This window comes from Pavona decussata, unplaced genomic scaffold (genome assembly GCF_977016875.1).
Source record: "Pavona decussata unplaced genomic scaffold, jaPavDecu1.1 SCAFFOLD_64, whole genome shotgun sequence".
Classification (NCBI taxonomy): domain Eukaryota; kingdom Metazoa; phylum Cnidaria; class Anthozoa; order Scleractinia; family Agariciidae; genus Pavona; species Pavona decussata.
Genome location: NW_028145484.1, coordinates 2,887,915 through 2,910,444, shown reverse-complemented (window position 1 = coordinate 2,910,444; position 22,530 = coordinate 2,887,915). Strand labels below are relative to the sequence as shown.

Genomic DNA, 22,530 nt, shown 5'->3' with positions numbered 1-22,530 from the left:
TCCGCAATAAAGGGAGTTGACTGTAGCTTGGAGACCAGCTGATCGTCGATAGCACTTAGGTAGCAATATACGGTAAATAAGTTCTATTTCATTTCCTCTTCCCCTTCTTTAGCTTTCTTTTGAATCTTCATAGCGCCTAAAGGAAATTGACACTATTAAAGAGAAGGGAGATGAGAAAGTGATGGCAGTGGGAGAGGGGGGTGGGGAGGGTTGGTCTCTCCTCAACATTCTGGGCGCTCCTAAAACCGCAAGCTTTTACAATGTTACATGCCTTGGAGTATTGACGGGAAGATATTTTTAAAATTTTTATTTAATCTATGTTTGCGTTATCTAATGTTTTAACCGCCATGGCATCTCGCTATGTTTAGGTAAATACTCGTGAAATCCAGGAAAAACGTGACTTCCTGCCTCTATTTAGATTTCCCCAAAGATTACATTATTTGTAGTTTAAGGGTTGCTCTAAGAACAATGGCCAGAGGAATGTTTTGATCATCTCATATTATTGCATACCCAAAGCCGTGACCTTAAAGATAACTGCCATTTCTATACACCACAGCAGAGCGCACGAAGAGTTAAAAACAAACCAAAATTGCCATCCACTGGTTTGGCGTATACAGAATAACGCTTTTCTTCGGCGGGACAACTCAAGCTTCTAATTTCTTGATCCCCTCTGGCAGGAAAAAAAAAAGCCTTTTGAAACAGACCAATGAGGACCATAACATAATATATGGGTAACACAAAACTAACTGAAAAAGATACCATGGAGGTACATTGTAAAATGTATTAAATATATACAGTACTGATCAGTTTTAAACCTGTGGAGGCTGAATAAATTACAGATAATTAAAAAAACATCAGTGGATAAAAGACCGTCACAGCAGCGACAGAGTGGGTAATACATTATACACCTCGACGGTAATAAGGCAGACTACACCAACAAGGAAAACGCCATTTCCGGCGAAAAATGATGCTTCTCCTTTATTACAGGGCATTGTCAACGTCTTTTCAGGTTTATACAACTAGGGAAGACGTGCACGCTGTGATCGATTCAGCTGATCACGCGAACATGCATGGAGAATTCCCGGGACAAAGACTGATTGCTTGAACAGTAACGCCTTTTATATGTGGAAATTGATAATCGTATAGTTTTCAGGGGGGGGGGGGGTGGGCTCCCCTTCCCCCCTCCCCTTAGGAAGGCCTGATACTCAGGCTAATCGTATAGCGTCAAAAGTTCAATCAATCAACGGAGTCATACATGCGCGAACACTTAAGCAAACTTCGCGTTTATTAAACGGAAAACGAGAAACAGCTGAAATAATAAAAGTGAACGTTATTTTCTCGCATTTGCCGCTTGCCATTTGTATTAAGTAAAGTTGAGTCAATAGACATCTGAAGTTTGCCTTTTGCTGTAAACGTGATGCTTCATCCACGTGTATGTTGAACTTGGGTCCACGCCCGCAAACGTGACTTTTCACTGAGAAATGCCAACTTCTTCATGTTAGAGCTGGAATGTCTACTTACAGAAAAACAAACAACAGATAGGCGACTGCGGCATTTTTCTGTGTGCGGAATGAATGTTTTGCTTTCATTTACCAGCCCATCCAAGAATAGACCATAGAAAACTGCCGTCGATTTGTTAATTGTTATTCAACAAATGTAAGATTTTATACAATATGGTGGAAAGCTTAGCCGGTACTCATCATATAACATGTTCAATGTCTGTTGTATAACAATTTCGTGCGACTAAACTTCATCTAACTCAACAAGCCAACATTCGTCCAACAAAACGTGTGGGTCAAAACCTCAATTGAAGTGGAACATCAAGCGTTCTTACACTGTTAATATTACAAAGTTACAAAGATAAGCCAGGGCTGTGACAAGTTCTAATTATCACGACCTGAGCCCCGGCGGCCGACCTTGAGGCTCGGCCGGTTAGACGGCACTGGTAGATCAAATCTAGGGGTCGTAAGTTCGAATCTTGCCGAGGTCAAAGACGCCGCTGGTGACAAGAGTCTTGAAAAGTTCATCACCAAAAATACATTTTTCTCAAATTCAGTTGACGATAAAGAAACTCTCTCAAACAAGTGCTTTCTCTTTTAAAAAGTGGCTTAACAAATGACAGAAAACAACTAAGGACTTCACTAAACTTTTTTATTTCAACACCACGAAGGATTGACTACTGTATACATAGGCTCTCTACCAAAAATACAAGAATTCAGGTATTTAAAACTGATACAAAAGTCACTGGCATTTTTATCTTCTGCTGTTGTTTTGTACAGCTTAAGAAGGCATAGGCACTGCCATCGTTTGAATTTTAGATGCAGTTTAAATACATTACAAGACAGCTGTCCTTGCTTACTTATCCTGGGTGGTAGGGTGCGTGTGTGTTTGTGGTGGGAAGGAGGTGGGGGAAGGAGCTATCAATCGGTTCTGCGATTGATTGAAATTCGGCTTACGTCGCAGAATTCACTTTGCAGGAAAGACCATGTTGTTACCGCTTTAGGAGAATTCCTTATCAGAAGAGATCCGCTCCAGACTCTGTTCAGACGTTTTCAAACTCTGTACTCTAGTTTACTGTTAAGAAATCGACAGAACTCGCTATGAATGCTTCCAAATGACTGGTTTAATTTCCATCTGCTTCCATCTCCTCAACTTCATTCACAATAGGGGAGCCTTGTTCCTTTTCGATTTCACTCGTAGTTTCTGCTTCTTTGTCCTCCTTTTCATCTTCATCTCCGTTTTCTTCAGCTTCCTCGCTCTCTTTCTCTTCCTCTGGTGGCCGCGGAATGCTGGCCGTGTACTGAAAAAAAGAAGTCCCATTTCAGTGCGTCCTCGAGGAGTACAAGCGATGGTGATTTGTAGTGCACAAGTGCGATCACGCCCTTCCGTCTAGTGACAAAATACCCAACATTGCTACAATCTTGGACAATTCAAAGGAAAAATTAAAACCACCCTCCCTCCCCCCCCCCCCCCCCCCCATTTCAATGATAGTGGGTTTTGCTCAGCACTACGAAGTCATCATTTTTTTTTGGGGGGGGGGGGAGGGGGGTAAAAATTGTAAGATTACGGATGCGATTATTATCGACTGCCACAACGGCTTTTATTTTCGCTTTTTTTTGTTAGCTTTGAGCTTTGGGTTGGGATAATTAACGCCATCAATTCAATTTTGGCCTGGAGACTTAGCACTGTTCTTCGTTTTTGCAAAATGACTCAGCGAGTCTCCATCTTGGACCATAAAATTGCAAAGCAAAAAGGAGAGAAAAAGGGCAGACAGAACACGCTCGTATAAATATAAATAATCCTCCTCAACAGAAACAGTTTACTTTTGAAGCATTTTTTCCGAAACGCGTACAAATCTGTAAAATCTGCTCATCAGCGGTTTACCTTAGCGGTATGTACAACGAAAGTCGGACCACACGAAATCAAAAAACAAGGCTCCATTTTTCAAGAAACACTTTAACACCAAACAGCCACAAAATAAAACAGTTGGTCTCACCTGCTGTTGAGCTCTCAGTGACTGGACATACTGACTATAGAAATCAAACACAAAACGATGCATCTGGGGCATGTCGTCAACAATGAACGGTGCTTCGGCCGGAGGAACTCCACGCTTAAATGAGGGAAAATAACAAGCAATGTTGAAGGGATACAGCAAACGTATAAAATAAAAACGAAGCAGTACATTGAAAGGTTTCCTTCCCCCTTAATCATCTATCTCTCGATGTCATGTTGGATATTAAAACAGTGCCATAGGAAAGTACTGCTCAGTAGCTTTCATTTGAATGGTCACACTTTAAGGTTTCACTCACAGACTCAAAAGTTTGAACCACCTTGTACAGCATATACCACAGGAAAGTTCTGCTCAGTAGCTTTTATTTGAATGGTCACACTTTAGGGTTTCACTCACAGACTCAAAAGTTTGAACCACCTTGTACAGCATATACCACAGGAAAGTACTGCTCAGTAGCTTTCATTCGAATGGTCACACTTTAGGATTTCATCCACAGACTCAAACGTTAGAACAGCAAAATAAACAGCACCACAGTGAAGTGCTACATCTTACCCCGGACATTCAAAAACTACTCTAAGGGTTAAGCGCATAAAGCCAGATACCGCGACGTTTAAAGCGGCAATGAACAAAGTATTCTCTTACCGGTCTACGCGGAGGATATCGCTCGCTTGGGGCCAAGTAAAGCTTCAATGGTCTGCTGGTCAACTGAGGATGAAAGGAGTATTAAAAGTTAATGGAGAACTTTGTTTGCGTGACTATGCATATTAAGCCAGGTACTAAAACAGCACTGAACTTCACGAACAGTAAAGAGAGCATGCTTACAGGCGACGGTTGGTAAGAAGCACGAACAGAATGGTTTTCCCAGATACTTAGATAGCAGGGCCGCCGAGAGGCTAGTCCCCTCGCGTTTAATTTTCACGTTACTATCGAACAGGCTAAGACAAGGTTGAATTTGAGATCGTTACTTCTCAAGACTGATCAAATCATTCAAATTCTTGCATTCCTCTCAGAATTCGTTATTTCTGTTGTATCGTCACCAAAACTCGGACCCTTGCAATGTTTTTCTTACCTGAGAGAAGGCAGGCCTTAGCTCAAAACAGTTCTGGAACAAGCCGACACGTGCCAACACATACAGACCCAGGCGTGCACGCGACATGGCCACGACCAATCGGCGAACATCTCTGATGTGACCCACAGTTCTGGTGCGAACAAGAGAAAGGATGATGTAATCATTCTGTTGCCCCTGGTAACGATCCACTGTGGTCACCTGATCAAAGAAGGACACGTTATAAAAAAGTTGAGACGTAATAGATCAAACACGAGGAAAAGTGTTTCCTTCGATTTCCAGCCACCGAGAAGTAGGTTGGAAAAACGAGGCGCAGCTGAGATTTTTTAACCAACTTCGAGGTGTTTGGAAATAGGAGGAAACCCTCTTTCGAGTGTTTGATATAGCTTTTCAAACTATTGATAATTCTTGGAGAAATTCGAAGAAAGAAATTATGACAACTAAGATCACATTTCTAAACCTCCTTCACGGTAGTGATTTGCTTTGTTTTGGCTTGATGAATTATTAATGAGTTTAATAAATTTCAGCCATGATGTATTATTTGGGTGTGTTAGAACTGGTTACGACTTTATCTTGGGTTTACGTGCGAAGAGAAAACATACATCTTGTGCTTACAGAAAAAAGTTGAATGCGGACGCCGGCACGAGGTTGTTTCATGAGCTATCATTTCGCTGTCTAGACCGGGGAGCTGGGGCAGATTCCCCAACCCCCCCCCCCCCCCCCCTCCACCCTCCATAACTCCGCAAGCCATAAAAGCCATGAAAGTAAGACTTGGAGGATAGATAGTACGTTCAAAGGTGATTCCTTTGAGGTCCGTAACGACGTCATATGACGTTGTTATTACGTCATGATTCCCTAATGGCGGCCATCTTGGATCCGCCAACTTGGATTTCTGGATTTCCCCAAAACTCCGAAAGATTCAGGGCGTTTGCTTAAATATTAAAAGCGTTATTCGGGATCAAAGTCGCCTCGGGCAGAATCCGCCCCCTGTTCTAGATAGGGTTAAATAGTAATCAGAGTTACCAACGGTTTCAACAGCCTTTAAAAGACATGTAAACGAGCAAAGCCTACAAACCACCTACGGAAATGAGTTGGTCATGATCGATTGGATGCACAGAATGTTAATATTTTTATTGTAATTTTACCTTGCTGGGCTGTCCAATCAGCGGATTATTTGCACACCTCTGTTTAATGACGTCACGGATCAGATGCTTCTGTCCGTTGTATGTGGTCAATATGGCGATCTTGTCCGCAGGGTACCCAATCAGGCGCATGTACATGAAAATTGCGACTGCATACTCGGCTTCTCCGAGATTCTACAGAGATAAAGATGTCACAAAATGAAGTCAATACCTTCCAAAGCCTCTTCCTTTTTTGAATGCAAAAGAACGTTTCTACAAAAATTGAAAAATGGAAAATGCCAGATGACGGTATCGTCCACCAGCTCTAAATAGAATTCTAGACTGTTTCACAGTCCGCCATTTTTCCGTGGGATTTTCGAGATTCGTTCGCTTCGATGGAACTGCCGCCATGTTGCTTTGTAACGGCGAGCGCAACCTGGGGAGAGTGCCTAAACTACCGAGGGGGACGGGAGTGGGGGAGAGAGAGACAAGAGAGATAGTTCCCTAGTTTTCCAGCCCCTCCACCCCCACAAAATGTACCCTGACTAGGGGCTCCCTTGGTAGTTAAGACACTCTCCTCAGGTTGTGCTCGCCGTACGAGTGTCGAAAAGGAAACTGTGAACAGTCTAATAGAATTCACGAATTTATTTCATTTGTATTCATCGCATTACCTGATAAAAGTAAGGGTTAGGCTCTGACTCGCCGACTCCATTAAAATCTGGGACATTGATGAGTTGATAGTCAAAGAAAAAGCCAGGATTCTCGACACAGTACTCAGGCCAAGTGTTGACATGAGGCAGATCACCCAGCTTGGTATACCGCCAGTTATATAGGCTACACAAGCTAAAAATAACAAAATACACAAATGTTACAACTCGAGGTTCATGGTGGAGCCTTCTAAAGCCCCTCCCCTCCCCCCCACCCCACCCCATTTTTGGAGGCCTGACCTCCAAACGGGGGCCTTATTGGGGGGCAACCAGTACCGTTTCTATCGTCTTAATGGTTGGTCGAGGAGAGAAAGAACGAACAACAGAACAATGTTCCCAGCCCTAGAAAACAATGCAGCTGCAGGTTATAAGGGTCCAGTGAAAATAGAGCTTTTGAAGGGTGCAGGTCTGCTGGCTTATTGAAGCTTTTACGGTATGTCAAAACAATACCAAACTTGGAACTTGTGACAGAAAACGCCATTCTATTTTATATATTTCAGTGACAGTCCTGTCTCTACCTAATTAATTAGTCTGTATTTGTATTTGCGGAAGAGGAAATTGGGGCAAGTAAACAAGTGGACTAGGAATATGGGGTGAGGTCTCACATAGGTAAATTTAGAAATCGCTCGTCAAAAAACGCTTACGATTTATACGGGCTGAAAGTGAACGTCATTTGGGCCATAAATAAAAAGCAACGATCAACGTGCACAGTAACTAGACGTCTGGTTGTTTCCACAAACGTTCACGGAAATTTCTCATATTTTTAACTAAGGAACTACACGATCAAGGAAAGTAATAAATGTCAAATTGTCACTTACGCCACGTCACAAAGCAGACTATGTTCGTACCTAGATCTCGCGCGACCCTGAGCATCAAGTTCAACAGTAGGAACACCCAGCCGAACAAATCTTGTGAACAAAGACTGCTCCATGTTGGAAAACTTCTGGAAAGCCATGTTCTTTATGACAGGAGGAAGCTGAAAATAAGACAGAAACAATCAGGTATCTCGATAACGGATCAGAATGGGTTTTATACCACAGAAGACGCCTAAAGTCAGACTCATTTATCTTTGATGTGCTAGCTATTTCTCAGTAATTTATCATACCATTACATATATACCTGTGATAGATAAGTAATGTCAAACAAGTCCATCATCATTTTACTACTTTCCCTCCCTCTGTGTCTGTAAATGCGACTTAACGACCTTCCTTCAGAGCTGGTTGACACTACGTAATATACAGGACACACTATAAACAAACCTGGTGATGATCACCAATGAGGATGACTCTCTTCATTCGATTGTATCCATCTTCAGGATTCTAAAAAACAATGTAGAATCACTTAATGATCACAGTCAGGCACGACCACAGGGTTGAACACTGCAAGCACGATACAATCGCAGCTTCTGTTCAGCTCTAGTTCTTCGCCATCATTTTACTTCCGAAGTTGACTGACTACAACACTTTTAAGACGATAAAATTTAAGTCTAGCAACTGCCTGAAATTTTACACTGTGATCTCCCCATTTGGCCTCAGTATGTTTCCCCGTTCCTCCCATTTCTCTCTATTCTTACCCAGGAATCCTACTCAGAGATGATTAACCACCGTTGCGTCGTAATATATGAACCATGCCCGCAAAGTGCCCTCGACACTTTCGTGCATTAACTGTTCCTTTCTGTGCGTATTTTCTTTTAAAGTTCAGTCCTTCCACATTTCATAAGATGGCGTGCTATTCGACTGAACAAAACAACTCTTTACTAACCTGAAGCAAAAGAGGAATAAACGTCTCAATCTCCAGGATCTGGGCCGCTTCCTCCATCAAAACATTGTCATACTAAAGAAAAAAGGTCATAAAAAATGTTACTACTTGGGAGCAGGGATGGTGCAGCGGTGTCTCGCCTCCCACCAACGTGCCCCGCGTTCGATTCCCCGGTTCAACGTCACCCGTGGATTTTGAATTTCTTGTTGGTTCTAGTCTTTTGCTTCGAGGAGTTTTTCTCCGGGTACTCCGGTTTGCCTACTTTCTCCAAAATCCAACAATTTCAAATTCCAATCCGATGTCCCCGCACCCGTCAATAGTTATACTGTTGCCACACCCTCATAAAACAAATTTCACCAAATACCAACTTGGTTAAGCGAACCAAGTCTGTTCACTACGTCAGATTTTGCTTTCTTTATTTCATGTTTTACTCGCCTTAAATCCAAGTTCCACCAGGTCTCTTCTCTTCAGAGCAGCATGTGTGCACGTCATGGCAATGATTTTAGCTTCCTTCACTAAAAGATAATTTGTTCTGTCGCGACCTGTTACAGTGTAGATAGCAAAACAGCGTTTTAACACTTTCTTTAGTTCATGTAAAGTGCACCAAAGTGTGCGTCAAACGTTTTCACTAAAACGGTCGCGAATTAGGATATGCTTCACAAATTAATGTTAGAGCCCAAAAGTACTGCTTGTAGCAGCAACTTAATAATTTTACCTACAAGCTTCAAAATTAGAACCACTTTCTGCAGCATAATTAACAGCACCACTGGAAAGTACTGCTTAGTAGCTTTCATTTGAATGGTCACCCCTTTGGGTTTCACAGACGTAAAAGTTAGAACCGACTTGTTCAGTCCAATAAATAGCAACACAGGAAAGTACTGCTCTTTAGCCATCATTTGAATGGTCACACTTAAGGATTTCTTCCACAGACTCGAAAGTTAGAATCACCTTGTACAGCATAATAAACAGCACCACAGGAAAGTACTGCTCACTAGCTTTCATTTGAATGGTCACACTTAAGGATTTCATCCACAGACGCAAGAGTTAGATCTACCTTGTGCAGCATAATAAACAGCACCACAGGGAAGTACTGCTCAGTAGCTTTCATTTGAATGGTTACACTTTAGAATTCCATTCACAGACCCAAAAGTTAGAACCACCTTGTACGTCATTATAAACAATAGAAACTACTCACCACTACGAAGAAGCTCAAATGCTCGGAACTCCTGAAGAAATAAAGCGGACATGAAACGTGAGATGGATTTAAGACACTTTTTGTCCGGGCACGAAGAAAGAAAAGTTTGGTGTTTGCACTGTATGGACGAAATGTAATTTAGGAAGGGGTTAACCTCGATACAATGCAGCGTTGATCAGTGGTAGACTCCTATTTCATCATGCGATGTTTGGGGTGGCCCTACGGGTTTTCAGGGCCTAATGAAATGCAACGCTCGGGAAGTCCACCTGCTAGAATGATACTAGCGCTGGGTTTATCCTCCTAAAATGTAAACAGGCCCGGCCTTCATGGGGTAAAATATAAACAAAGATATTCGGCTATACCTCTAATTGTTGAAAAATCTTCTTTATGTATCTGTAGCAACCCTGCAAACAACGGAAACAAACGGCGTGAATAGTGAACTGCTGTGGTTGATTCGGGTATTTAATACAAGAATCATCCTTGTAATGACAACAATACTGGGCAAAGATGTTTCTCATGACCTACAGGTAAACTAACAAAAAAAGTTACCTCAGCGATTTCCATATCGTTCTCATATGTTCCTCCTTTGAACAGAGGCTGCAAAAAGATTGACAACATAATTCATATCAGTACATGGTAAAATTCAAATACAGGGTTGCCATCCTTCAAGATAAACAAAATCCCTTGACTGTTCCCTGAGTGCGCAAACCAATTTATACTGACCAAGCAGCGGGTAAATCCTTTTCATGTAAAGCTAAAACAGATAAAGGGATACATGACAGAGATGTCTGAAAGGACATTACCTTGCCAACGAGACTTAATCTTGAGCATGATAAACGGGACACAATTTAGGCTTCTTACCTGCGGCGCATTTTCAAAGAATTTGGTGAAGGGGAAAAGTTCGGATATCGCCGCGACCTCTCCTTTCTGAATGAAAAAAAAAACAACAACAACAACAACAACAACAAAATTCAGCTTATGAGAAAACACCAGACGGTGACCTAAACCACTAGACTACCGATGACTCGCTGCCAGAATCTGGATTTTTTTGGCTACATATCCTAACACTCGATATCAATGCTAACCGCAAGCTACCTAAGCTAAATTAAGCTAACCGTAGAGTTATTTAGGCTTACCGGAGTGCTATTTATGCTAACATAAGCTTCACTTCATGTAATTTTAAGGAAATGTCCAAGGGCAGTTGGAGATATGGAAGCGAGTGATAACCCATCTGAAGTCGCTGTTTGTTCGCAATAAACCCACAAAAAACTTGTTAAAAAAGGCACTTTAGCGTCACCATTTAGCTCAGTACTAATAAGCACCTATCGCCCACCCCTACAGAAAATAAATCAGTATTTTCACCCATCCTGTGGCACTGCTACCTTTCGGTCTCGTCGCGTGGGTTGACTGTGCTAATGACTAAGCTAGAATTTCAGCTGAGAAAACACGCGGTTGCACTCATCGGCCACAGAAATATCTTACGATAAAGCCCTAATGAACTTCATCCTAAAATATTTCAGAAGCAAATGGCGCAAGCACAAGTAATAACAGCAATATATACATCTTATTCGATGGTTTTCATATAATACGCGCGGATATTTTTGCCTGTTGCGTAGTATTTTTCCGAGCCCCGAAGGGGCGAGGAAAAATACGAGCAATGAGCAAAATGTCTGCGCGTATTATATGTAAAACCATCGAATAAGAGATTTATTATTCCACCAAGAAAAGATTTTGTTATTTCGGTTTCTCTTTTCTGGTAAGAGTGTTGAAACACACCCAGCATTATCTGTTCATCCAGCTGTCTATCAGTATATGGCGCGTGCGAATGACGTAAACAACACAGAAAGCCAGTGAAATGTCGTTGCCCGTTTTCGCTCTGTTGTAAACCGGCCAAAGCGGGACACTACAGTGTATTACGGTCTCATATTTTGCCCGTTCTCTTGACCTTATTTGGTGAAATGGCATAATAGTGGAATAATAAAATACTTATATAGCGCGAAATCAGAACTTGGTCATGGCGCTTTACAATGAATCATGCTAAAAAGAAGGATTGGAATCTCAAGTTAAACACTAAAACTAAAACACGCAGTTTTGTGCACTCATCGGCCACAGAAAAATCTTAGTATAAAGCCCTTATGGACTTTATCAGAAAATATTTCAGTCGCAAACTGCGCAAGCACAAGTAATAACGGCAATATGGACTTATATAGCGTCAAATCAGAACTTGGTCATGGCGCTTTACAATGAACAATGCTAAAAAGAAGGATTGGAATCTCAAGTTAAAAACTAGAGTATTTAAATAAAAAAATCACTGTTTAAAAGCCATTTTAAAACGATAAGTTTTCAAACATTTTTTGAAAGTGTCTTTGGAACTGCAAGGTGGAGTGCTCCACATTTTCGGTGCAGCTACTTCAAAGGTAATATTAAATGGACCATGAATATTTTAAAACGTTAACATGCGCCGTTTACCCAGGCGATTTTAAAGATTTTTTACAGCAATTAAAAGGAAAGTAGGTTTAGTCCTATGAGCCTAACCGCTCCACACGGCGGGAGCTCTGTAGCATGAAGCAACTAAGAATATTTCTACTCTACCCCCCTGGTTGGGACGTTTGTTCATCGCAGGGTTACCCCAATAGTATGTCGTCGGTACCCATTTATACACCTGGGTGAAGAGAGACAACGTGGAGCAAAGTCTCTTGTCTAAGGAAACAATATGGCAATGAAGAGACCAATCTGGCCTCGAACCACCGACCCGAACCGGCCCCTGAATTTCATCAGAAATCCCCTGTATCACAACCCCCTAAAGACGAGTAAATAATTCCATCGCTGGCCTTACCCGTGTCTTCAGCTTTGAAATATACTCTTCCCAGCGAGATACAACCTACAAAACAAAAGGGCAAAAAAAAAAAAAAAACAGATGGTATCCGTGCTAAACATGCTTCCTTTAAATCCTCAGATTTGAAGACAGCTTACCTGATACAAATAAAAATATCCCGCGGTCTCGCAAGTATAGGAAACATCACCATGAACCTCAAGGCTTTCCTATAAACAAACAAGGTGGACCAGTGTAAAAAAAAGGACTAAGAACGGTTTTCAAGCAATATATAATGTTTCATCAGATATCATAACACTGAGAAGTAGGTTCAAAAAACGAGGCGCAGCCGAGTTTTTTTTTTTAACGACTTCGAGGTGTGTGGATATCTGATGAAACACTCTTTCGAGTGTTTGATATGGCTTCTCAAATGATCAATAATTCTTGGAGAAATTCAAGGCTAAAGATGGCGAAATTTTATGGTAATTAGGAACGCATATCCAAACCACGGTCACAGTAGCAATTTTATTTGTTTTCTCTTGATGAATTATTAATGAGCTTGAGAAGTGAATGCCGTCAATCCAGAACCAAAGTAATAATTCTGGCCAATCACAACAGAAGCGAAAAAGCAACGAGCCAATCAAAATTCGAAGCAAATAACTGTAACCGGTGCCGAGCGCGGGAAAACACGTGCGACCAAGTCACGATTTTGATTGGCCTGTTACATGTATTTTCCTCGAGTTTTGATTGGTTCATTGCGTTGTTTACGACCTCTGTGATTGGCTGGAGTGATTACTTTGGTTTCGGCTTAACGGTACGCCCTAAAGAGGCTGAAAATTACAGAAACGAAACAGAGCCAAAGTAATGATCCCACTGACCTGCAGCCGCTGAACTTCCTTTAACAGTTCCAGTCTGCTAGCAAGTACAAAGTTCACTCGCCCATATCTGGAAGGAAACAAGAGCCGAAATTTAAGGAGCCTATTAAACAGCAGAAATCAAAGTTTCTCGGACCAGTTCCGAGATGCGCAGAACACTCGCGAAGGAGAAAGAGAAAGCACAGTCCTTAACGGGCTCCTCTTACAAACCTGCTGAAATCCTTCTCTGTCTCCAGTGCTTCTTCTCCGTGACCCAGACGAAGCAAATGGCGCTCTTCAATGTCCAAAGCCATGATTTTCTCAAAAAGTTGATTCAACGCCTGAGGAATTATTAACAAATTAAGAGAAGTTACACATGACCTGTTCGCTGCCTCTCATTCCCTATAATTAAAGGAGTTTGAATGTGTCCGCCAAACATCAATACAAATCGACGACCGAGTTTTAAATTCGAGCACCCGTTTGACCACAAGCTCTCATCAGTACGTTCTGAAATAATTGAAAACTTAGGCTTAAGGTAGTCAGCCAAATGGGAGAAAGCAGTACTCTATTCTATGTTAGCCTGTGAGCGCTGTCTTTCTTCTCTTAAGTTTCAAGCGTGCATTGCATATAGCGAGCGGCGAAGCAATTTGCATAATATTTCAGTCCCTTTCACAAGAATGATCTAAGGAAAAAGGTACAAATGCTCGCAGTCTCTTTTAATGTAAGAAAAAATATCGAAATTATATTTTAAAAAAATATCAAAAGAAAAAAAGAAAAATCTTTGCAATAAACAGAACTTAAGACATTTTTATTCAGTAAGGCATTTTCTAAGTACAATTAGTTTATAATTAGCCTTTCAGCTTTATATAGTTTTCTGTAAATTACCTTTCTTGTAGCTATTGTAAATATTGCCATCTTATAGCCATCTTATACCCAATTTTAAATATTGTAGTTTTCGCCTTTTTATTCCATATTAATTGTAATGTTACCGGGTTCTTGTTATTTCTTTTTCTTTTGGATTTATTGTAATATCTGTAACGCGCATTTGATTATTTTTAAAGAAAATGCGCAATATAAATATTTAATATTTTTATCATTATTGTCATCTTGCTTTAGCCGTACCTGATTCGAGTGTGTAACCAGCAATGTCCTCTGTTCGGGGAAATTGTGATAAATATTCGAAATGATTTGTACTGCTACATCCGTCTTCCCTGTACCTGGAGGTCCCACAACCTAAAAGAACAAAAACAAGAAAAGCTTAGGTCTTGCTTAACACTCAGTTATGACCGTTGGTCTTCAGCCCTGCGGTAAAGTCATAACTTGTGCAGAGACCATTCAAGAAAATATCTCTACATGACTATGACCCTGCAATAATGCCGAAATATTGTAACTTTCAACTATCTTATAATAAACCAAAACTTGGTTTCTACAATGATGTCAATTCCCGGCCTTGCTTTCTTCATTTTGTATTCAATATTGTCAGATGGCTGTGCATTTTAGCACTTTCCTGTGGTGCTGTTTATTATGCTGTACAAGGTGGTTCTATCTTTTGAGTCTGTGGATGAAATCCTAAAGTGTGTCCATTCAAATGGAAGCCACTGAGCAGTACTTTCCTGTAGTGCTGTTTATTATGCTGTGCAAGGTGGTTATGCCTTTTGAGTCTGTGGATGAAATCCTAAAGTGTGTCCATTCAAATGAAAGCCACTGAGCAGGACTTTCCTGTAGTGCTGTTGATTATGCTGTACAAGGTGGTTATGCTGTCCGTTTTCAATGTTAACAGTTTGCCATTTTCGTTCAAACTTACCATGGTAAGTCCCGGCTGCATTCCAGCTCTGATTGCTTCAACTTGAGTAGCCGTAAATGGAACAGCATTCCTGCCATACAAAGGTAAACAACAAACATGCACTTGAACAAAACAAACAAAAACAACAATAACAAATTACAAAGTACACTGCGCGTTCAGAACACTCCTTCCGACAGAGGAAGGTACCTGCTTAAGCTGATCGACAATTTGTAAATGATACTTCTCAAACTCTTTAATAATTCACGAAGACAAAACAACTACTCACTACCTCGAAGGACGTTTGGAAATGTAATCTTAATTATCATAAAAATTGATGAATTTTTGCTTTGAATTTTTCCAAGAATTAACGATTAAAAGGCTATATCAAACACTCGAAAGAGTCTTTCATCCATCTCCAAGACCTCGAAGTGGGTGTTTGAAAATCGGATGAAACACTCTTTCTCGTGTTTTATGTATTACTTGAAGCCCACAAAGAATTACTAAGTAAAGAGAGCGATTTTCAATTGAGTGTCGAAAGTATTTGAGTTTTTGCTTTGGTTTTGCATTACTACGCTCTGTGATTGGTTGATAAAACTCGCGCCAGTTTCTCAACCAATGAGAAGCGAAACCAAAACCAATCGTGCCTCGCTCGCACGTGTTTTACCGCGCTTGGAGCCGGTTGCGCCGGTTACATGTATTTGCTTTGAATTCTGATTGGTTCATTGCGCTGTTTGCACCTGCTGTGATTGGCCAAAGTAATTACTTTGGTTTTGGTTTTACGACACTCGATTGAAAACCGCTCTCTTTACTTAGTAATTGTTTAAAGATTCCTATATATTCATGCTTGTTTACTTCTTTGGTTGATTGAAGGGATACGGGCCGCGGTTTGGCACCACAAACGGCTCCACCATTAATTCTTGCTTCGCTTCTTTCGGTTCTTCTTCATCATGTTTCCGTTTCTTGCTGTCAGGTGCTTCAGGAAAGGTTATTCTGTAATGATGGGGCAAGGTAAATGTTAAATGCATTAAGACGATCATACTTTCTTGAATTTGCCGTTCAACAGGTCATGAGGCCAGCTGAGCCAGAAACTGCATGCCTCGGCGACATAGTTTGAATTGCAACAACTTTGCTCGTTTGACGAGGAAAATGTTTGCAAAACGTTGATGCAACGATCGAACAAAGTTACAAGGTGTGACTTTACTGAGTGACAGAACATAAATTCACTTTTCGTTCAATTTTGGCGTTTTCCCGAAGTTTTGGGAAATCCAGAAATCCAAGATGGCCGCCATTTGACAATCATGACGTAAAAACCACGTCATATGACGGCATCACTTCGTGTTGCGGACCTCAAAGGAAACAACTTTAAATATACTAAAAACTATCTGGACATATAGAGGCTGTTTATTTCCTGCACCTCTTACGGTCGTTTTACTAAAGAAATTTGTTAACCTTGCCCTTCTAATTTTTCTAATTTTTTGCTAAACCACAAAAACCATTCAAAACACCAGCACATCGCATGCAACGAGGACAAATTGAGTCTTACTTGAAAGGTGGAACTTGTTCCGCCGGATTTTCTGTGGTGCACTAAATGGAAAGGAAAGAGAACGTCATTTCCGAAGCTAACCAAGTGTTACGAGTTAAGCCTATTTGGCAAAACAGATCTGAGTGCATGTAAAGCACTCAAGAATGTTTACCTACCTTAACTGTGTATTGTGGAAAACATGCCTTTAAATGTTCAAAATCAAGAAAAGTGTCGTTGAAATCCAGTTTTCGAATTTGATTTGGCATTCTGTAATAAGATCAATAACAGAATATTTTGAACAATATTAGGTTAAAAACTATTACTGATGATACAGATTAATATAACAAGCGGTTCATCGAACAAGATCGCAAAGGTAAATCGGGAATAATGATTCTTTCAAAACATCAAGGCCGGTTATTTTAACGCAATCTAACTTAAAGCACGGTTCAAGACAATCAATAGACCTGTGTGTCTGATTATAAGTGAGTCGTTTAAGTAGATAAGAGGGTGTCTTGTCACTGCTTTATGCCTTCTTACACTGTTTGATAGCCAGAATGAAATCCGTTTTAAACAGCCGTTTTGTTAAACCCCGTCTGAACAGCCCTAACAGGTCAATTTCGCCTACTTCTTTAAAGGCACATATAATATACCTGCTGTAATGAGCTGCCCCAGGATCATCATAACCAAGGAAAATATCGTGCAGCCAGTCTGGTACGATACAGGAGGTGTTCATGAGATCCCGGATGGTCTCTAACACGGCCTAAAATGAGCAACAATCATTAATCAAGTCATATGTATGATATTTCATGTATTTCATTTTCACGAAAACACCTTTGTAAATTACAAGCCTCCAAATATGACTAAGGGTTTTGAACTTTCAAATCTGTATTTCCTCGAAAAACAGGATTTTTCAAGGGTTGCGAACTAGAAAAATCTCTTCAGGGAAGTTTTAAGGCATTTGTTTTGTAAAGCTTCCTCAAAACGGGGTCGATTATTTGATCAGAGGGTTGGGAACTTGGGAGAATATATTATCTAGGGAACTATATGTAACTTGATGTAAACGTCTCGGTAAAATTCCGTTGCTGAAAACTCACAATAACTCCATGTCCTTCTACCAATCATAGATTGCTTTTGTTGTGGAATGGAGCTTGTCTTTGACTAAACAACATCGACTTATTAGTTTCATAGCTGAAATACTGTAAGTAGAGGAGGCTAACATTTGCAAATGCTATATCTGTTAATTAAAACCTACCTTGAAATTGTTCTCTTTTGGTTTACGTCTAAGAAGGATGTTGAAAGTCTCGTAAACGTCCTGGGAGCAGCACAACAAAAGTAAATAATTAAACATTGAGCCGTACCTTTAGAACTATAGTTCTACGGTAATCGGGAGATTTATATACAAGACAAGCTACACTGTACATTCTGCCTGAAGACTGACCAGTCTGCTACGTGGCCAACGGGCCCTTTGCAACTAACGGCCACATGGTACAAAAACAACTTGCTGGATAGCAAGCTACGCACTGGGACATCCAAAACAAAGTCAAATTTGAATTTTCTTTGTTTTGTATGTCCCAGTGCGTAGCTTGCTATCCAGCAAGGTGTTGCTTGTATCATGTGACCGATAGCTACAAGAGGCCCATTGCACATGAGACGGAAGGTTTTGTTTTTCTTCTTTTTTTTTGCGTTGCCATCCAACTCAAGCGACACGACGTAAAGTTTTGACCATATGCAGCTGTCATAAAACCCAGTCTCTTCTTCACCAGGGTGGGGTATACGTTTTACCTCAGTTTGGTCCATTCTGGCTTACAATACAATACAAATCAGGTATTGATCTTCCTTGTTGTAACCTGAAAAGATATTGCACCCCATCACCCAACCCCAGATTTTCCCTCTCTGCCCTCCCCTCCCCCACCAGCTACGCAAACTAACTATAGCCTAACACTATGTATCCTAGAATCGATTATTAAACTTCGATCGATGCACGATCAAATATCCAGGTCATTAGAACATGGCAAATGATCACTATTTACCAAAGATAATTGAACTTGTTGTTAAAACGACTCCTACCAACAGCTTAAGAAGAACATGAAGACCAGTAAGTTTACCTCTGATCCATGCACGGTCTCGGCCATGTCCTGTTGATACTGATTTGTATCAAGCCACAAGCGGAATGTTCTTTCGTCTCCTTTAAACTCCGGTTTTGGTTCAGGCCCTGAGGAAATCACACAACACATTGCATGTTCAACAACAACAACAACAACAACAACAAGAATTACGTTCGACGTTTGACCCAACAATCGAGCTTTACCCATTTGGGTCGATCTAAATTGCAATTTAGTCTCATCTGAAGTTCAACGTTCGGCCTTTCTACAAGTCTTGTTTCTAGTGTCTACAACGTGCTGTTTCATGCAAATGCATGTCTTGGTCTCTCTAATAAGGAATAGATGGGTAACAAGAATGCCAATTGTTACAAACTACAGCCCTTGAAAATCCTTACAAATCCTTTAAAACACTTTTGGAAACCCTACAGAAACCCTCTAGGAACCCTTATTGAGAAATCTCGCGGGGGTTTGTTCAACATTTGCTTGACGTACCTTCCTCGATGACTTTTCCTTGTTCATCCAACATTCCTTCAATCTCAGCTCCGCGCACATAATCAACTCCAAACTAAAATAGTAATTGAAAATCAGAATTTCTAAATTAAAACGCCTGATAATGATCACGGTCCTAATTCTCGGTTGCCAGTCAGAATTTCACGACTGTAGACGACAGCAGTTTACACAGAAATTCAACTGTTGGCTAAAATACCATTTATACACCTTACGAGACAAAAATAAATGGTCGAATTTAGGGGGTCTATTGGCGACCAAAAATTCAATAATAAAAGCTTGTCGGAGTGCGGTTACAAAAACATTTCTTTCCTTCATATTGAACTTCAAGGCCTATCATGGGGAAAACGTAGTTCGAGACATGATGTCTTAAATTTTAAGTAGGTATTGAAGAAGTAGTTTGCTAAGACGTTCCCCAAAAGTATTCAGGATCGTTTCGTAAGGACACGAGCAAGCTTTGATCTTTGATATGATTTCAACCAGTCATCGAAAGCTTGTAGTATCCATGAATTATTCTGAACAGCAATACCTGTTCTCTAAACGGCTTGGTGCGATCATACTTGACAGGCCCAGTGTGAGTTGGACGTACAGTCACTACAAACACCACATCATGCTTCCTCAGGGCTGAGATGCAAAACAAAAAAAATGACAAAACATTAAGCATAAAAACGTTCCGTGATAAAATCAGTAGTAAAATAATAAACAACAGTCTTACCTTCCCATTCCCCTTTTACGATGTCCCTCATGTTTAAGTTGATAGTGACATCAGCTCTAACTCGAGACGGGCGTGTCTCGCCGATGTCTGGTTTCGATACCTGGTATCGCAGACAGGAGAGAAAGACAAACTTAGTTTACGGTACTGGAAGTACAGCGGGCAAGTCGTTTACGTTGGACATTCCGTTTGGTGGTTCAAAACCTTAGTAGGCTCGAATTCATTACTGGAATCTTCACAGTAAAAAGGAACCTTGTCTGTTTACTGTGTTATTGGCCGCTAGGCTTACGGTCTTTGTTTATACTTCGCAAAGGAACATAAAAAGAATTGTCAGAGGTCTTTTCACACGGGTCGCTAGCTTTTAGACAATAATTTGCACACTGAACAAAATAATGGTGACCACTTCACGTACCTCAATTACACTAAAGTTGACTATTTTCTGCAAAAAACAACAACCAGAAAAACAGTTACAGTAAATTTAAGTTGGGAAAATATAAAAACAATTTTTTTGTTGTTGGAAATAAGCGTGTATTGGGCACTGCTGAAAAAGAAATAGAAAAATAAAGTATTTATTTAATAGTTTCTGGAACACCGGCTATCCCAAAACTCTCGTACCCTGTCTCTTTCGAAAAACTGTTGAGGAATTGCGGAAGACTTTTGGCTATTTCAAACTCCCGCTTTGTCAAACGGAAAACCCATTTCTCTTTTAAAATGTAACAGCAATTCACTACTGGGTGTCTTGAACTTCTGTATCCTCGAATAACTCTCTGTTCGCCATCACTGTTCGAGATAACAGAATATTTTTCACAATGTTTGTCTGAATAAAAGTCAGGACTTTAGCCTTACTGTGCCCATCCTCGCCCAACCGGCAAACTCGGTCTGTCCTGCTTCATTTTGCCTAAATAAGAAAACGAAACCGACAACAATATTTAATACGGCTTTCTGTAAAATCTACTGTGTAAATTAAACAATGTAACCTGGTAAATTAAGTTGCACTTCGAGCCTGACTGGCCCGCACGGCCGGAGCTTACTCCGGTTTCTGTAGTATGAAACAACTAGGAGTATTGCTTCCCCCTCCCCCATCCCCCACAGCTGGGATACCCCCTGTAGTATATCGCTGGTACCTATTTGTACGCATAACCTTGTGAATGTAAAGTAAAGTTTCTTATCTAAGGAAGCAAACGTGACAGCAGAGGCCAACCTCGTTCCCAGGGTCCATGGGAACGAGGTTTGAGCAGAGGCTAGGTCTCAAAAACGGGACCTTTGGATCTGACGTCCAACGAGCTGGGCACTACACCACCACGCCTTCATGAACTATACAAAATTAACAATGTACCTCATTTGCTATTTATGTTAGTGAGCCGGCAGCTCGGTCTCAAAAACGCGAATATAAAAGGTCATAGTACATTGTTACCAAATTTCAAGGCTTTTAGATGCCATTTTGTCTAAAGTCGTGAAAGTATATACTTTTGCGAAACACAAGGCGTGAATTTTGCAAAAACTACATTTCCACGAAAATCAGTAAGAATAAGTAAAGGTAGATGAGGTTGATAACTAGCTATTTATTAACAAGAACAACAAAACTTTATTACATCACAAGCAGATAAATTTGTACAGAAATTCTTCCACCAAAAATGTAGCTAGCTAAACTAAATTGCTGAACCAAGAGCCGATGTTGGAAACAGAACTTTAAAGTTGTAAACTTTTAATATAGTGCTATCACTTCAACTTAGTAATTGCAAATAAAAAAGGAAGGTCTCGTTCCGTTAATGCTGAAGTGAACTAAAATCATTTAACATACCACGGTCGCATTCTAGCAATCACATCCTCCATGTCTTGACGAATTTCATCTGTTGACAGAGAACGAAGAAAAATAACTCAGCAAATGGGTTTGGCATGGTAAAAAAACTAAAATATGTAAATGCTTTGTTTATAGTTGAGGTGCGCTCAGCTGTACCAAGGTTGTTTACAGGCTCTCCACCCAAATGATGGGGAACAAAATAATCCAAATTCAACAGAACAGGTCAAAAAACCCAACTGACAGGTAGCAGACCAGCTGGCTATTTACAAACGCAATTCTGGGCTATCGAGAAAGAACTCCAGCACGCGGCTGGAGCGAGAACTCGTTGAATCGGGGACCAACGGATTTCAAGTCCGGCGCCCTAACCGCTCGGCCACTTCGTCTCTCTTGGTACAAATACAAAAAAACAAGAAAAAAAAAAAAAAAAAAAAAACAGAGGGAATATCGATCATACATGTGGACTCCAGCCTGAAGAGATTCAGATTCCTCAGCAGGTAATCATGGAGTGTTAAAAACTGCAAGTTCAACTTTGGAAGAGCAAGCGTGTCTGTTAAAAGAAAATGAAAACAAATAAGGCGATAAATGTACTTCCAGTAATAATACTTAAATATCAAGAAACATCTCTCTCATTTCCCCGTCCGGTACCTTCTGATGAATAATATTCCGTTGGAACAATGTTTTCATCCCACAAAATCTGCGAAACGAAAAGAAAAAGAAAAGAAAGGAATTCTCAGTATGTGCGTTAGAAAAAAAAAGAAACTTTTATACCTGAATCAATAAGCCTTCTACTGCATTGTACGCTCAATAAAGAGCTGTGAGGTACATATGCAAAGTACATGTTGATCAACTAGTCTCGCACTGTTTACCGTGCCTTTTGAACATTGGACAAAACAAAATCATACACTACGAATGGTCCCTCATTAATTTCTTAGTGTCCACAGGGCTCAAAGTTTATTTTTGACTTTGGGAGCACCTGTGCTACCAGGTGTAAATTTCTAGGCGCACTGCCGAAATTTTAGGCGTGCAGCTAAAAATTTTAGGAGCACAACTTAAAATACTGGTAGCACCAAAAAGAAAAA

At 40.5% G+C, this 22,530-nt stretch overlaps 1 protein-coding gene across 1 annotated transcript in view; it reads right to left on the bottom strand.

Moving 5' to 3' along the window:
• Window positions 1–2,137: 2,137 nt before the first annotated feature.
• Window positions 2,138–22,530, bottom strand: part of LOC146478465 (RNA helicase aquarius-like) — a 33,269-nt gene continuing 12,876 nt past the window's right edge. The window contains exons 20-53 of the mRNA XM_085112020.1: window positions 22,097–22,145; window positions 21,906–21,998; window positions 21,452–21,500; window positions 20,497–20,548; window positions 20,063–20,089; window positions 19,654–19,753; window positions 19,468–19,562; window positions 18,924–18,996; window positions 18,435–18,541; window positions 17,582–17,641; window positions 16,980–17,089; window positions 16,506–16,596; window positions 16,351–16,391; window positions 15,660–15,797; window positions 14,829–14,898; window positions 14,147–14,257; window positions 13,256–13,365; window positions 13,049–13,115; window positions 12,332–12,400; window positions 12,195–12,239; window positions 10,220–10,285; window positions 9,908–9,955; window positions 9,721–9,762; window positions 9,359–9,389; window positions 8,599–8,705; window positions 8,167–8,238; window positions 7,665–7,724; window positions 7,254–7,381; window positions 6,370–6,541; window positions 5,723–5,893; window positions 4,581–4,778; window positions 4,154–4,216; window positions 3,497–3,610; window positions 2,138–2,800 (exon numbers count right to left, since the gene is read on the bottom strand). Of these exons, the coding sequence (XP_084968146.1) occupies window positions 2,624–2,800; window positions 3,497–3,610; window positions 4,154–4,216; window positions 4,581–4,778; window positions 5,723–5,893; window positions 6,370–6,541; window positions 7,254–7,381; window positions 7,665–7,724; window positions 8,167–8,238; window positions 8,599–8,705; window positions 9,359–9,389; window positions 9,721–9,762; window positions 9,908–9,955; window positions 10,220–10,285; window positions 12,195–12,239; window positions 12,332–12,400; window positions 13,049–13,115; window positions 13,256–13,365; window positions 14,147–14,257; window positions 14,829–14,898; window positions 15,660–15,797; window positions 16,351–16,391; window positions 16,506–16,596; window positions 16,980–17,089; window positions 17,582–17,641; window positions 18,435–18,541; window positions 18,924–18,996; window positions 19,468–19,562; window positions 19,654–19,753; window positions 20,063–20,089; window positions 20,497–20,548; window positions 21,452–21,500; window positions 21,906–21,998; window positions 22,097–22,145 (3,006 nt within the window). The 3' untranslated portion in view covers window positions 2,138–2,623. The remainder of the gene's footprint in view (window positions 2,801–3,496; window positions 3,611–4,153; window positions 4,217–4,580; window positions 4,779–5,722; window positions 5,894–6,369; window positions 6,542–7,253; window positions 7,382–7,664; window positions 7,725–8,166; window positions 8,239–8,598; window positions 8,706–9,358; window positions 9,390–9,720; window positions 9,763–9,907; window positions 9,956–10,219; window positions 10,286–12,194; window positions 12,240–12,331; window positions 12,401–13,048; window positions 13,116–13,255; window positions 13,366–14,146; window positions 14,258–14,828; window positions 14,899–15,659; window positions 15,798–16,350; window positions 16,392–16,505; window positions 16,597–16,979; window positions 17,090–17,581; window positions 17,642–18,434; window positions 18,542–18,923; window positions 18,997–19,467; window positions 19,563–19,653; window positions 19,754–20,062; window positions 20,090–20,496; window positions 20,549–21,451; window positions 21,501–21,905; window positions 21,999–22,096; window positions 22,146–22,530) is intronic.